Here is a 16,378-nt window from a genome sequence, read left to right on the forward strand (position 1 = left end):
TCTGTGTGTGTACCTTCCTTAACAGTCTGTCATTTGCTCTAGTATTTAAACACATATACTATACCATCTCAGCTATTCATTCCTTCAGTGTTTTTTTCTCTCAGTGTTTAATCTTTTGATCTGGTAAGATCAGAAATAAGGTTGGGAAAGCAAAAAGTAGACAAAATGAATGGCAAATAAGGGAGTCATGAGATTTTCTTAAAAATTGTCTTTAAGTTTTATAAAATTAAAAAATAGCGTTTATGAAACATACATTCAGAGCTGAAAGCTAAAGCTAGGAAAACCTGTATAATAAAAGAAGCCTTTCATTTCTAGTCATTGGTGTAATGCAGAGATGTTTCATTTGAAACTTGTGTTTTAGAGAGTGTTAAATCTCAAATATGTACAGCAATACATTAAAACAGATTAAAGAATTAACATCTGTAATCATTTAAACTTTCTTTAGGTTATATGAACTGCTTAGTCTAACAGTACTAGATAAATACTTCTTGAAGAAATGACTTGGCAAACATATGGACTACATTGATATTTTTATATCTAACTTTATTAACTGCAGTATTTAAATATTAGTAATGCTGTTTGGAATTTAGAAGAAATTTTGTTAAAATTATTTGGGCTTTTTAAAATGGCTTGAGAGTTTCTGAATTGTAACACTTTCAAGCTTTTCATTTTAGAATAATTTCAGATTTTAAAAAGTTATAAATGTAGGAGAGTTCTCATGTATTTTCTACCTAACTTCTAATGTTAGCAGTTACATATTATAGGACATAAGTAACATCTCAGAAATTCACAGTGGTATAGTACAAACTTTTCAGATTTCTTCTGTTTTTCACTAGTATCCTCTTTTGTCTGAGATCTAGTCCAAGATACCATCCCATACAGTGACCCAGACTTTTGATGTTATAGACTGTGATAGTATTACGTTTATGATTGCAACAGTAAATGAATGGATCCAGCATCTTTATCTTTTTTTTATCTTCTTAGTTCCCTGCAAGTAGCAGAGTACAGTTGTTTAATGTTAGGCCCAATGAAAATTTCAGAAGAAAATTGCTTGAAGTCATCTTTTCTTGGTCATGGTTGCCATTGGTAGCTAATGGAATGCTTTATCTTGATATTACAAGAATTACCTGGTTTGGGCTGGGGATTTAGCCCAGTGGTGCAAGCGCTTGCCTGGTAAGTGCAAGGTTGTGAGTTCGATCCCCAAAACAAGAAAAAAAAAATTACCTACTTCATAATATCGTTTCTTGAAGGACATTTAAATAAGTGAAGGACCCTTTCTTGAAAGACATAAGTGTTTTAAGGGAAAAACAAAACAAACAAAAAAACAAGGCTTAAAGAAACATGGGGGTAGAAGTACTAATTAAGCAAGATGACTGAAGAGTAGAAGAACTTCCAGCTTTGGGCACAGCAGACTTGCTGAAGTCAGCAGAGCCGAGACAAAGTATTTTCTTCTAAGAATTGCAAGTGGCCACTTTCTGAGCTTAATTTTCTAATTTTTAGAGAATTTTCTTTATTGAAAAGTATTATTCATCTCATATGATAGTTTTCTAATAATGTGCCTAATTCATCGTAGGTACTCGGCAACTGCAAGATAGATGAGTAGTTTATGCACTGCAAACATGATGCATGCTAGATCAGCTTTATTAGAAACCTATGTGACGTTAACTAACGTTATATTGATATTAACGGCATTAAAATGAATTATTACAGATCTCATCAGTTTCAATTTAATATTCTTTAAGAATTCATTCTATTTTGTCTACTACATTGATGGGCAGACACCTTGTAGGCCTGTAGATTTTGAAAGAATATCAAAATGAATGAAGGTCTGTGAAATTAGCGGTGGAGGCGAGAAAATCTGTCACTCCTGAAGTGGCCTCTTTTATGTTGCATTCTCTCAGAATCATGAAATCCTCTTTAATGATGTTTGCTTGTTTTTCTGTTTTCTCATTTATTCATGCGTTTTGTTTTTTCTGTTTTCAAAGGACCTTTCAAACAACCGTCTTGCAGCTGTTCCTGGTAGTTTTTCTTCTCTACCCAGTCTGATGCGACTCAATCTTTCCAGTAACCAACTGCAGAGTTTGCCAGCAGAAATAAGTAGAATGAAAAGTAAATCTTCTATATTTTAAACCTTGCATGACTTTGAAGTTGATACATATTGCCTGTACAAAACTAAGTTTTAATATAATTATACAAAAAAATACATAGATTTTTATGGAATAGTAAGTAGTTAGATTTTCTTTAAACCATAATTGTCTAGCAATTGTCTGAATAGTTACCACCAAAAGGCACACTATTAAAAAGGAAAAAAAAAATCTGACTGTGAATTGTAGTAAAACTATGTAGCTGAGAAATTGGTAAGTTTTCTGCTATGCTGTGTCTCATTTTTGAGAGATTATTTCTGTCTCAGAAGTGGACACACCCATTGTATGTTGTTATAGTACTTACAGCTGTAACACAAGAAGGTCTTGCTTTACTTGAGGACCCAGGTTGTTAGTCCTGTCATTTTAAAATGAAAATTCAAAATTTTGTGTTTCTGTTAAGGTTTACTATTACCCAGTCATGATTGTATACTGGAAAACTAATATTTGGGGAGTGCTATTTTCTTTTTCTTTCCTTATTTTTTTCTTGTTGTTACAAAACATAATAATACAGGATATAAAAATTAAGGTACCATTTAAATAAGTATCCTTTTACTTTAGGATTGCTAATTGAGTCCAAAATGTTTTTTTTTTTTTTTTTTTTTTGTTCAAAGACAGAAATGTTGTTTCTTGATTAATGGTGTCTTGCTTGTCAGCTGTAGACTATTCACTAATCAAGTCTTTTTTTGCTAGTCACATATATCCTCTTCATTTTTATAACCATTTCATTTGTGAAGCAAGTCATAAAAGGGATTTTTTACATTTGGTTGCAGATAATTTTGAGATAAATTGGAAAGATCTGCTATTTTACTTTAAGTTAATTATTTATCATTTATAATAGAGAAACATAAATTAGGCTGTCTTGCATATATAAGAAAAAAGCTTAGCTTTCTTTATAAACTTGTGAAAGTACCTTTAGAGACAAGCACATTGTTGAAAAATCAATTCTGCCAGGCATGGTGGAGCGTATCTGCAATCCTAGCTACTTGGGAGTCCCAACACAGAGGAACCCCATGTTTGAGGCCAGCTTGGACAACATAGCAAGAGCTTGTCTCAAAATAAAAACTAAAAAAAGACTGGGTTATAATTCAGTGCAGCATGTGCAGGGGCCCTAGGTCCAATCCTCAGTTTGTAGCAACTTTCGTAATTCTCTGTTTAATTGATGTTCAAGGGCTTTCTGTTCCTCATACATAACAAGAGATATTTGTAATCTAGTGTAAGTAGAAGATTTAGCTTTTATGTCACTATTAGTGATTAGATTCCAAGAATAATATCCTACAATTATATGGCACTGTCTTGGTTACTTGTCTCTTATTGCTGAGACAAAATATTTGATGTCCAAAATGAAGAGAGGGAAGGTTTATCTAGCTTAAAGGTTTTGGAGGTTTTGGCCCATACTCTGCTGGCTCGAAGGTAGGGTGGCATGGCTGAGGGTCGGCTGTTCATGGCGGCTGTGGCAGATATCAAATGCAACAAGGACAAAAGGGAAAAAGTACGCCTCCGTCCCTCCTTTACATTGTATGTCAGCTACTCGCAGCACTCACATCGTCAATCCCTGCACTAGACAATGGACCAATCACAAATGCTAGACTCAGCTGCCTCCATGAGGCATTTGGGGGGACTACATGAGGCTTTGGGGGGACATCCAGAGACAAACCATAAGAAGCACAGTATAAGTTCAGAATGCTCTTGTGAATATCATTTTAACATCACATCAGTCACAACAGTGCTGTAAGGTAGATGCAATAACTACTTTTTTTTTTTCTAGCATTTTAAAGATTCGTAGGCCCAGGCTTATACGTTATACTGGAAGCAGTGGAGCCAGGACCTGAGTCTCCTTGCTGCATCCTTACTGCTCTTCACCACACAGCACTGGCTTTCTCTCAGCCCGTGGTCCTGATGCAAGTATTTGTGAAGATTAGGGCTCTAGTTTCAAAATGAAATTTTATGTGTAGAATTTACTTGGTTCTGGTAGACCTGAGAGTGACTTGCTTTTCACCCTTCTAATCAAATAATACAAAAATTGCTAGTAATAGTTAAAAGTAGTATTGTACTTGTTTTCCCAAGAGTTAGCTTCATATATGAAAAGGAAAGCAGTTGTTTCAGTGGAGTCTTGAATTAAGTTAAAATTGACAGCTTGACAATATAGGAAAAGCAGTTGTAGAACACACATTACATACGTAACTCAGTGGGAAGGTTGAGAGTGAACGCTTGGAGAATGTATGGGGCCTGGGTAAATGGAAGAATTTACAGTGTACGTTGGGAGAAACTGCTTAGTAAGATGCTGGGAAGGAAGACCTTTGCCTTTCTCCGGTTTTGTTTTTTTCTGTCTGGCTTTACGAGAGACACAGGTGGTACATATCCTGTAACCAAGGACATTCTCTTGAGCTATAGTATGTGCAGTTACTGAGAGTGTTAGTTGAGGAAAAGCATGTGATTTAAACAAGGAAGACGGAGATAGGGAGCGTCGGAGGGAAGCAGTATGGGTGGATGGAAGACAGGAAATGGGTGAGGACTTGGAGCAAAGGTCAGCTTGCCAGAGGTAAAGGTACGTCTGAGTCACTAACCGCGTAGAGTTACTGGACTTCTGTTTCCAGCACATGCGCATGCATGGTTATATGTTGTTAGTTACTGTTAAGCTTTTTAAAGATACATGTTGAGAGAAGTAGCATATGATTTATTTATTTTAGAGTACTTCAACTGAATTCTAAACAATTTTCTTTTTGACTGTAAGATGGCCTGGGCAGAAAAGTAGTTCTAATTTCCCCTGAATATATATTGCAGAATTAAAGCATTTGGATTGCAATTCAAATGTCTTGGAAACTATACCTCCTGAATTGGCCAGCATGGAGTCCCTAGAACTGCTTTATTTGCGAAGGAATAAATTACGTTTTCTACCAGAATTTCCTTCTTGTAAACTGTTGAAGGTACTGTTTAGTTGATTATTCAATAACTGCATATTTTCCAAAAGTTATTTATGAAAATTAATTTGTAAAAAAAATCCTGCTAGCCTTCTTTTATGTTGGGCTGATTATTACTCTTCAGTACTGTGTTTGTCTTGTGTTATGCTTTTCAGAATGTCAATATGGCTACTGACAGTAATGATACTGTTAGTAATCAGTTTTTGAAAAGCTATAATTAACTTAAAAAGTAGAAATTTACCATTTGTTTGGTGAATAATATATATTTAGTTAATTTTCTAAGTTGCTACTTTTCACATTTACCTGATTGCTCAGATCTGTTTAAAATTACTTTCTTTTAATTTTAACTGTATAGCATTAATATTCTCTTTTCCATGTACCATCCTTTAGGTTTCTGTATATTTTTTTATTGTATGAGTGTTCGGTGTTACTTTTTTCTAAATAGGATAGTGATAGTGATTTAAAAGATATGGGATAAACTTTTATTTGCTATGATTAATTTCCATCTAATTGTGAAAATTTTGCTAATGAGAAATAGTATATATAATAACCACTAATGACAGTATTAAATAACAAACTGACTTTATATATAACTTTTTTGAACTTACATAATTGTTTTGAAACTCATTTTTTTCCATGTAGTTTTTAAATTGATAGTGTCAGTCCTATAAATTTAATCACTAAATCATTGCACTGCTTTTTTTGTACACTTGACACTTCTACCAAACTCAGCCTTACTTATTTTTAAGCTGCAATAAAATTCTTGAAAAAGTTTTTGCCTTTTTTTTCAGTTGTAAGATGGCTTAAAAGTAATTGAAAATGGAAGCATATGAATAATGGAAAAGTTGCATTTTTCTAATGTATGTTTCAATGGCTTAGAATTAAGAGTGACCATATTTTTTTTTATTTGGTGGTATAAAATTGAACAAATACACATAACTGATCTTTGATTTTATAGGAACTGCATGTAGGTGAAAACCAGATTGAAATGTTAGCGGCAGAACACCTTAAGCATCTGAGTTCTATCCTTGTGCTAGACCTGAGGGATAACAAATTAAAATCTGTTCCAGATGAAATTGCACTACTACAGTCTTTGGAAAGGCTGGACCTAAGCAACAATGATATTAGTAGGTAAGTAGAAACATCAGAGTAATGGAAGTTGCCTGTTATTTGGGTATAGTTTGTTAAAATATTTATAAAAGTCTTAATTCTTTTTCTCACATTGAATTCACTAAGCATTTATTAAGCATTATATGCAAAGAATTATTCTTTGTAGCCAGCTTGATATCATAATAAAAGCAGATATATTTACAAATAAATGTAACTCACTTGATTCGAACTGTAAGAAGGCTGAATTTTTTTTTTTCTCGTCTTTTTTGTGACAGGGTCTTGCTGTGCAGTTCAGGCTGGCCCTGAACTCCCTTTGTAGCCCAGGCTGGTCACAAACTGGCAAAGAGACTCCTATCTTAGCCTGGCATTAGCTGATATTACAGGCATTTGCCACCACACCCAGCTAAAAGGCTGAATTTTTGTTTTTAATTGACAGCTTTATCTTTTAATTCCTAGATGGTACCTCTGCAGATAAGAAGACCTTGATCAGTGGTTTTTTTGTTTTTTGTTTTTTTGTCTTTTTCATTTTTTTGTTTTGTTTTGTTTTTTGTTTTTGGGGGGTTTTTTTTGTCTTTTTTCATTTTTATCGGTACCAGGGATCGAACTCATGACTGCCTGCTTGCAAGGCAGGCGCTTATGCCGCTGAGCTAAATCCCCAGTCCCTAAACCTTGATCAGTGTTTTAAAATTCGTTAAATATAAAGCCATAAGAGAAATACAAAATATTTTGAGGAAAGTAGAGGGTTTACAATTTACTGAGCAGACTTGGGGCAGTCTTAGTAGGAGTCATTTCCAAGTGATCTTCAGCACTGGGTTAGGTTGAAGCAGTTGGTGACCAGGGGCACAAAAGTGAGGACCGCATTTACTTTCAGGGTCTTACCTCCCCTGGCTCCCAGGGGATCTGTGTCTGGAAGCGTCCTTTGGGCAGGCAGAAACAGTCCAAACAGCTTCTGGGGTTCCCAAGAGCAGGCGGGGAGGGAGGTTGTGAGGACTTAGGGCTCTGGCTAAGTTGAGCCCTCTGAGTAGAAGAGGTCCTTGATTAATCAGTTTTCTTTAGTTCAGAGTTACTGAAGGAAGACTGTGGCAGAACCAATCTCACTACAATAGTAAAACAGTAAACAGATGATGGCTGGCTGGATGCATTGGCTGGAAGGGGTTTTTTGAATGGGAACTCTTAAGTGGGATTCTGTTGGTTCACCGTAACACACCTGTCACCAGGCTTCACTTGTCACATCCAGTCACTGTGTACTGAGGACTCGAACTATAACAGCAGTGGCAAGGGATAGGGATGGAGGGCAGAGGTGAGACATAGGTGGTGAGTCAGAGGAGCCGTGTTGATGAACTGGTCGGGAGTAGTAAGCAAGGAATCATGAAAAAGAGAGAGAACCACAGTACTTAGGGAGTTACATTTTAGATACCAAAAATGAGACTCAGTCTTACCCTGGATTGTGTACCAGTTAGATGTCTAGGGTTTGGCACTTGGATGCTAGAAAGAGAGGGTGCTGTTTACAGAAGAAAAATTAGGCAAGTTAGATTTTCCTTCATGTGTATGTTTTGATAAGTATTTTTAAAAATTAGGTTTTTCCCCACAGTTCATGTATAACACGTGGTACAGCTTGACCACAGATCTTGTTTGTTTTGTTATTTTTGTTTGTGTATTTGTTGTTTTGAGATGAGGTCTCTGTTTAGGCTGGCCTGGGACTCTGGGCAGTCATCCTGCCTCAGCCTTCCAAGTGCTGGGATTATTACATCAGGAACAACCACTTGTGTCTTTCACCATAGAGGAACAGGTTTCTGTGGGTAGTGAGTAGCTTTTCATTAACGTATCACAGAATCAACATGTGCCCATTATAAGTATTGACATGTAAATTTTTCTGTGTAGTAATTTCATCAAATTCCTGCGTGAAACAATGTAAAGCAAGGTAAAAGTAACTTTTATAGATGCCTCACAGACACTGGGATTGGATATAACGGTATTTAGTAAATATTAGAGTTGTTTTTCCCTTTCTACAAATATTTCTGAGATATTAATGATAATTTATTTTGTATCTGTCTAGATTTTCTTCCAAGTAAATACTGGTTCCTCACGCTGCTCGTAGAATATTTTTTATAAAAAAAAAGAATTAGATCATTCTGCTTACGGGGTTTGATGGTTTCCCATGGCCATAGCAATGTATTATGGCTATGTATTATAATCACTTAAGACACTAAGGGAAAAAGTACATGTTTTGAGGGACCAGTACTTTAGATCACTTACAATGAGATCCTAGAATTCTCTTTTCTCTTTTTCTTTTGTTTTCTTGTCTTTTCTTTCCTTCCTTTCATTATTATTGTTATCAGTATTATTATTATTATTATTATTATTATTATTATTATTATTATTATTATTATTATTATTGAAACCTTTCCTGGGAAGTGGTTGTGCCTCTGGTCTTCCCACTGACATGTTGAGAACTGCCATCTTACAAAGCCCACATTTACTAGCAAAACAGTTTCAGGGTGTTTCTCACTCAGACTTCATTCATTGTCTTTTGCTATTGCAGGTCTCTTGCCTTGACTACCCTGAACTATAAACACACCAGCTCGTCCTTTTGTTCGTTCATCCCCGAAGGCCCTCTGCCTCCTTGCTGTCCGAGAGTGGCCCATCCTTTCGAAGTGCAAACCCGGCTTTGCTTTTGCTTTCTTAGCTTTCCCCTGCCTAGTGTCTAGCTCTCCTCTCACAGCATCTCAGGTTGCTTAGCATTGGTCTTGTCGTACATGTTGTATCTGATGCTCATTTCTGCTGTGCCATTGACGCCTACTGAAACCCACCAATTCAGGCCTTGAGTTTGTTGGCTTGACAGGTGTGTGACTCGTGACTGGAAACGCACAGCAAATGCTTAAGTTAAAAATTGTATTACAGAAAGGGACACACTGCTGTTACCCTCATTCTGCTCAAAACACTCCCCTTTCTTTGAGTGCATTTCACACTCACCCCATTTTTCTTCCTACATCTTGAAAGACCTCTTTTGTGTTGTCTTTTGGAGGTGTGATTAAAAAATACAGTAAACGCTGCTGCTTAATAACATCCAGCAGAGAGGCGGAGCTGTCAGTGTGACATAATGTAGAGTGATGGCGTGCCCAAGCCCCCTCAGGCCAGCTGGTGTTACAGGAACAGTTGTGAGGTAGCCGTGGTGACACCACCAACCACATGCATGAAAGAGGCTGTCCAGAAGTGCTTCAGAAAGTGCCAGGAACAAGGGGAGCATTCGGAGAAGGATAGTGGCACTGTGTCTTTATGATCATTGTTCTTAAAACATTTAGTCATCGACTGTGACTGTGTATCTGAAGTAGTCATTGCTGCTGTCAGGTAGAACATTTCTGTCTCCCCAGAATTTCCTTAGGCGTTTTGTAGGCAATTCCCTCTCCGGAGAGGTAGCATTTGCTAATTGCTCATGTGCTCAGGTCTTGTTCTGCCGTATTAGAATGCCCGGACATGGCATCACATGTGGTGTTGCTTTCACACACAGCATGCCTCAGAAAGCTTTGGCCATTCATTTATGTGGTGTTTGTGTTGTTAGTTCATTTATTCTTTTTGCTGAATATTACTCTATTACGAGCCTTGACAGTGTGCTCATCTCTTCACTACTCAGCTGATGGACATTTGGGTCATCTTCGATTTTTTTGGCAATTGTGAACCTTTCTGTGCAAGTCTCAGTGTGGACATTATTTCTTTTGGTTAAATACTTAGTTGCGGGATTGCTTAGCTGTATGATAGGTGTGTGTTTAGTAAAAGATTCCACTATCCACAGTGGCTGCTCTATGTTGTATTCTTACTGCATTTGGTTAATTGTGTGTAAATCATTCTCGTATGTTCAGTGAAAAGCTTAGAACAATACTGCCATCTCCACACTACCATTTGCTATTTATAGAAGTTCAGTTTGAGATTGTATCTCCTTACTGAATGAAAACATCTGGGTGATGAAAATTATTTGTTCTTTTTTGCATATTTTTCATTTAAAAAGAATTTTGTTTGCTGGAAGTGCAAAATCAAAATTATCAGTGAGAATGGTTGTCTTGAGATACTGATTCATTAATAATTATATTTTTAACATTTAATTTTTGACAGTGGATAGAATTTAATTTAGCAAATGTTTTATTGACCACTTTCTATTTTTGCAATTTTTGTATGACAGTGTCAAAAATATGGATAGCTTTTCTTGTGTGTGTTTAGCATGTATCTTCAGGGAAAATAGTTTAGGCTTAGTAGCAGGGCCTCCTTCACATCTATTACGGATATATGTTTGTCATATGTTCTTATTTTTAGTCGATTATGTGATTTGGTTATTCTTCTATTGAATGTTTTAATCGAAATGAATTTAATTGTTTACAGTCTGCCCTGTTCATTGGGAAACCTTCATTTGAAATTCCTGGCACTAGAGGGAAATCCTTTGAGAACCATTCGAAGAGAAATTATTAATGTAAGGATGTTGAGAATTGAGCTCTGTAATTTTAAATCAAAATTCAAAGATGGATGCTGATCTGTAAAACTGTAAGATGTGCCCCGGTGAATGTGTGTCTCTGTCTCCATCCTTTTAGAAAGGAACTCAAGAAGTCCTAAAATATCTACGCAGCAAAATCAAAGGTACTTTTTCTACTTTCTGCTTTTTCTATTTTCCATTGTATTTTGAAGAATACATGAAAGATGATGAAGTGTCAGCTGCTCACATTTCAGTGTAGTGTGAATATGAATGTTTGGAAGGAACACCCTTGGCAGTCATGGTTCTAAATTCGGATCCATGCAAGCCATACAGATCCTGAAGTTATTTTAAAAATTCTTAAACTCACAATGATTCAGTCTCTTAGATTTATGTTAAACTCTACCAACTATAAAATAACAAAGCTTCAGTAGTACCTAATTCTTCAACTTAACCAAGCAGCAGAGGTTTACTTTCAGGATATAGTGTTTGGATTCAGCTGACCTGTAAGTATGTCGACATTAAGTATGTATCCATGCATAGCTTTGCTAAGTTCTGGCAAAAACTCAGAAGAGAGACATTTTTAAGATATAATTACTTAAAATGAATGTGTACCAAAAATGAAAATAATATAAATGTATTTATTTTCTAAATTCTAAATCTTCACTGAAGGTGTGATAAATTCTAGTTTTGTTTTTTCATGTCTGTCATCATAAACTAGATATAAACTAGAGCATGAAGCAAATAATTAGTTACAAATAATGAGTCAAGTGCTGATGGCAGACTTAGTGGCCGAGTGCAGCAGCTGCCAGTTGAGGTCACCGCCGTGGGTTTCACGTTGCCTGAATCACCAGTCGGCACAGGTTAAAGGAGTAGCATAATTGCATTCTTCCTCAATTTTGTTTTCTACTGTGGTATTCAAAAATTATTAAGCTGATGTTCTAAGATTCATTTCCTACCTGTGAGGAAGTTTCTTCCTTCTGCAGATAAGCTTTCCTCTCAACAAGGCAGTTGATTACTCTGACACAACTCAGAGGTCACATCAGAGTAGTCCAGATTTTTAAGGACACAGAAAACCAGGGAAAGCTTTGCACAAATTGCACTTATATACAAGCATTCCTCTATTAGCAACTGTTATCCCAAGATGAGTAAGGAAATCTATGTGTATAATTTTATTTTCTCCAGAAGCCTGGGAGGCAAATAAATCCTTGAGCATGTTGGTGGGTGGGGAAAGCAAACTGATCCTGGGAGCCCTGTTCTGGAAGGATTGCCCAAGGTCCTCTGCCTCTCCAGGCCTCTGCCCCCAGAGGCCCTGAGGTGCTGTGCTTCAGTGACTTCTCACTCCTTGAGTAGCTCAGTCTTAAGCCAGAGCCCCATCCCCAGAGGGCTGCCCACTGCCTCTCCCCAGTGTCTCTGGTGTGTGTCACTAGGGGAGCCTGCTCCAGGCTGCCCCTGCTTCGGGTTTCCAATTTCTTAAAAGTTGGAGGTTAGGTTATTGATTTGAACTTACGTAGGCATTAATAACGATGAATTTGCCTCCAAGCACAGCTTTAGCTGCTGATTATGTGCTTCCATGTATTCTGTCATCTTTCAAAGTATTCTCTGTTGATATCTTTTGACTTCTTTTGACTTGTTTAATAGCTTGTTGATTAATTTTGTTGTAATATATTCCTGACAAACTATTTTTACTTCAAAAACTTGTTCTCATAGTGCTAGAGATGTTCTTCAGGTCATGATGGAGTTACAACCTGATAGATCCATCTTTCCTTGACGATATGTCACAAGTGACCTACTGACACAGTGTGTAAATCTAAAAGTTTGATCTTCCAAATTTGAATAAATGTGAGGTCAAAAGAAGGAATGTAGGAGAGTATGTTTAGTAGAAAAAATAAGAAGTGAAAGCTCTTGGTGCTGCCCAAGAAAGGGGAGGAAGTTCACCATGCTTTTTTCATCTAGGCAGTATGGAGTGTTTTAAAGGAGATGAGTTTCAAGAGTTTAAAAAGAAACCAGTTATCTTGTATTTTTAATGTTATCTTGAATCTAGGTCCAAGATCAGAGGCGGAGAGGAGCTGTTTTTTGTTGTTGTTGTTTGTTTTTTGTTTGATTCCGGGCATTGAACTCATGACCTCGAGTTTGCCAAGCAGGCACTTACACCGCTGAGCTAAACCCCCAGTTTTAGGAGCTGTTAAACTGTTAGCAAGCCAGACCTGGTGACACATGCCTGTGCTACCAGTGCTCCGAAGGCTGAGGCAGGAGTTCAAGGTCGGCCTGAGCTACATAGTAAGCTCAAGGCCAGCCTGAACTGCGTAGGGAGACCCTGTCTCAAAAAACCAAACCAAACCCCGTAAGCCCTGGATAACACTCTTCTTCTTAGAGGGAAAAGTTCTTACCTCTCTTTTCTGATCCCAGCCTTTTATCCTTTTTGTCCTGTGTTCGCCTTTGCCTCTCTAAGCTTGTCTTTCACTGCTCACATTAGCTGTTTTCCCGGGTGCGCTGGTTTCTGGTACCCAGCCCTGTGGCCAGATGTTCCTTGACTGCCTACGCCCAGTAACTGACCTGCCCCACTGCCATCGGCAGGCTCAGCCCTGCAGTATCGCCTCCCCCAGGCCTCTCCCTGCTTCTCTCCTGAGCCACTTGCTCACAGTCTTGCACGTGCCTTCACAGGCACCGGGTCTCTTCCTTGCTCTTTCCATAACCTCCACTGTTTCTGACAGCTCTCCCTGTGGTGAAAAGGAGGTCAGTTTTCCCGTGATGACATCAGCAGGGTGCTGTGGCCTCTTACCCCGACGGGCAGTCCCTGAGCCAGGGCTGTGGAGCTGGAAATGGGAAGAGTGGCTGAGTGTCACCAAGCCCCAGGAGCTGAGCACTCCATGCAGGCCATGGGCAGTAGCAGTGCTTAGTATCCTGGTCTCTCCTGGCTTTGAATCACAGCAGAAAGAGGAGAGATTGGGAAGTGAGTAGAAGCAAGGGCCCCACCTCTGGTCCCTGCGCCCATGGGTTTAAATCAGCAGCAGGCAGCTGGGGGCGGGGTGAGAATCGCAGCCGTGCCTTCTGGGAGAGAGCCGTCTCCCGGGCACAGGTGGTGGAGGGGTCCAGTGTTCTCAGCTGCAGCCATCTGGACCAGGAATCTGCCTCTCTGAGCTGGGAGAGAGCAGCAGGGTGGAGCAGGCTTAGTTGGAATGCCAGCATTATCTCACACAGTTTGCGTGGATTTTCTTTTTCAAGTGTTCCTTCATTTGAGATCTGCTCTCACAGTCATCTCCAAAGGCATTAAATGCTTTGCTGCCACTGCCGCCGGTGTTGTCTTAGCAGTTCCACTAGTTTTCCTGGGAAGCAAGTTAGCAGAGCACCTTGTATTGTCCTGGCCTAAGTTAACCTCTGGGAAACGGCTTTCTTCCCAGTACGCTCACTGTGCACGTCATGAGGCAGCTGGTGCATTTACCCGTCATGGCATGATCCTTTTACTCCCTTTTCCCCTCCTCCACAAACAGATATTCTACTTAGAGAACAGAAATCGGGGAAAACTAGCACCTACCGAAGGAAGCAATAACTGAAACCCCACTGACCAAGTGCCATTAAAGTGTTTTACTGAGAATTCCTCTCTGTACTGTCTTTGTGTTCACCTGTTTTTTTTTGGCACTTTCATCTCTCAGACCTTGATGTTGTCTTACTCTGTTTCTTTTTCTTTCTCCTTTTCTTATAGTTGGGATGGGAAAAATTTATTTCAAATAGGAAAACCAAGCAAAAGCCAATGCACAAAAAGACTAGCTTTCTTTCCTTAAGGGGTTCGGAACTAAAAAAAAAGAAAATTAGTTTACTTGCTTAAAAAATTATAGTCAAGAAGTGTACTAATGCTCAGAGCCTGGGAGAAAGGGGCTTTTTGTTCCTAACTGTTCAGGTTGTTTATTTCCTTCACCTCTGATTGCTCATTTTACTGACATTTTATGGCTCTTTCTTCTTGCGCTAGTTTTCTGATCACATTGAAAGTTCTTTGACATTTGTGGCTTCCAGCATTTAGTTCTCATCACTTTTCATTTTATTGTGTTTGTCCAGATACATGTACTTAAAGTTGAGCCTGAGCTCTTTGGACTTCAGGACTTTTTTAAAGCATTCATTGGCTAAGATTTTATAATGACAGTAGTGATATGAAGAACAGTTATGTTTATGAGTAATCTAATTTCACGTAGACCTCAGCTTTGCACATTCCTTATTGAAGCATAACTTCATTTCTTTTTTTTCTTTTTTTTTTTTTTTTTTTGGTCTTTTTCCTCTGTACCAGGGATCAAACTCACGACTGCCTGCTTGCAAGGCAGGCGCTTATGCTGCTGAGCTAACCCAGCCCCCATAACTTCATTTCTTATAAGAAATAAGCTTGTGTGAAGAAAGTGCTCCATGAAGGAGCACGCTGTGCAGTAGTTTGGATCTGAATTGTCCCCAAAGGCCCTGTAGTAAAGGCTGACTCCCTGGCCTGGCCTTCTTCAAGGAGGCTGTGGAACCTGGCAGAGGGATTGCTTCACTAGGGAAGTCAGGTGCCTACGGCTGAACCCTCATCTCTGACCTTACTTCCTGGCCCCCATCTGATGAGCAGCCACCTTGGCCACATGCACTGTGTGTGGAATGTCTGTGCTACGGTGGACCAGGGCAACAGGCCAAGCAGCCATGGACCGAAACTTGTGAAACCATGAGCCAGGGCAAGCCTTGCTTCCCCGCAAGTAATCTCAGTGTCTTGTTCTGCAGGTGATTCTTACATTGTTCTAGAGATGCGCATAGCCTGGGTTGTATGCAGAAAGCTCAGTGACGGAAAGTTGACCCAGGCTATGTGCATCTCTAGAGCAATGTAAGAATCACCTGTGCAACTTCTAAAACTGTAGTGCCAAGGTAAGACTTCTAACGTAGTTGAATCAGAATTTGGGGATAATAAAGTCCAAGTCTTTTAAACGTGGAACAGAATTGCATTTAATTGTCTTTAAGTTTCCCAAAGCTCTTTGAAGAACAAATTGAGCCACTTTGTTACTACTTCTTAGTTTTTATTTGTTTTTTGTTTTTGGAGATGGTCTCAATGTGTAGTCAGGCTAGTCTTGAACTCACTGCATTACCCATGCTGACCTCAAACTTAGGGCGATCTTCCTGCTTCAACCTCATCAGTTTTGGGATTGCAGGTATGTAGCACCAAGCCTAGTTTCTCCCCTGCATTTTAACTACCCTTTTCTCAGTTTCACAGGTAGAAATTGAATTGGTTAAGACTGAATCCGTTGATTCAAGATTTGTGCGGTTTTTTGTTTTGTTTTGTTTTTATACACAGTCTTGCTGTACAGTTTAGACTGGCCTTGAGTTCACCTTGTGACCAGGCTATCTTCCTGTCTCAGCCTCCTAAGTGCTGGGATTACAGGTGTATGCCACGATCCCTGGCTCTGATTCAAGAGATTTTGATAGAACGAGGTAAAAAACTGCAAATGAAATGAGGGGACCTGACAGAAGAAGCTGTTTCCTTTGAGGATACTAAACTGAAGTGTGAAGTTCGGCATCACTTGAAAATCTGAGTGTTTGCTCTGTGTCCAAGATAGAAACATGTTCCCCAGATTTCTCAAACTCTGTTATGTGAGAGATATTTTGTTCTTTTTAAAAGCATATTAATTTTTGTTGGTTTTTGATTTATAATCTCTCCAGATGTCTAACGGACCCAACAGTTCATATGAGGTTTCTCTTAACTTTTTTGTAATAACTGTTACTTATCCTCCACTAGGAAAAAT

The 16,378-nt window shown here is 38.6% G+C and overlaps 1 protein-coding gene across 6 annotated transcripts in view; it reads left to right on the top strand.

Annotated features, from left to right (window-relative positions):
- Lrrc40 (leucine rich repeat containing 40) overlaps window positions 1-16,378 on the top strand; it is a 44,327-nt gene that overhangs the window by 12,737 nt on the left and 15,212 nt on the right. For 5 of the 6 annotated variants that reach the window (XR_010050574.1, XR_010050572.1, XM_063258371.1 and 2 more), the window contains 5 exons: window positions 1,986-2,109; window positions 4,926-5,068; window positions 6,021-6,193; window positions 10,544-10,631; window positions 10,750-10,795. Coding sequence is in view for 4 of the 6 variants with exons in the window: in XM_063258371.1 (XP_063114441.1) it covers window positions 1,986-2,109; window positions 4,926-5,068; window positions 6,021-6,193; window positions 10,544-10,631; window positions 10,750-10,795 (574 nt within the window). In the remaining 2 variants the exon portion in view is untranslated. The other variant, XM_063258372.1, reaches the window with a different exon arrangement.

The sequence above is a fragment of the Cavia porcellus genome, unplaced genomic scaffold, assembly GCF_034190915.1.
Source record: "Cavia porcellus strain 051 isolate PalLab524CR breed Dunkin Hartley unplaced genomic scaffold, mCavPor4.1 scaffold_1, whole genome shotgun sequence".
Classification (NCBI taxonomy): Eukaryota; Metazoa; Chordata; class Mammalia; order Rodentia; family Caviidae; genus Cavia; species Cavia porcellus.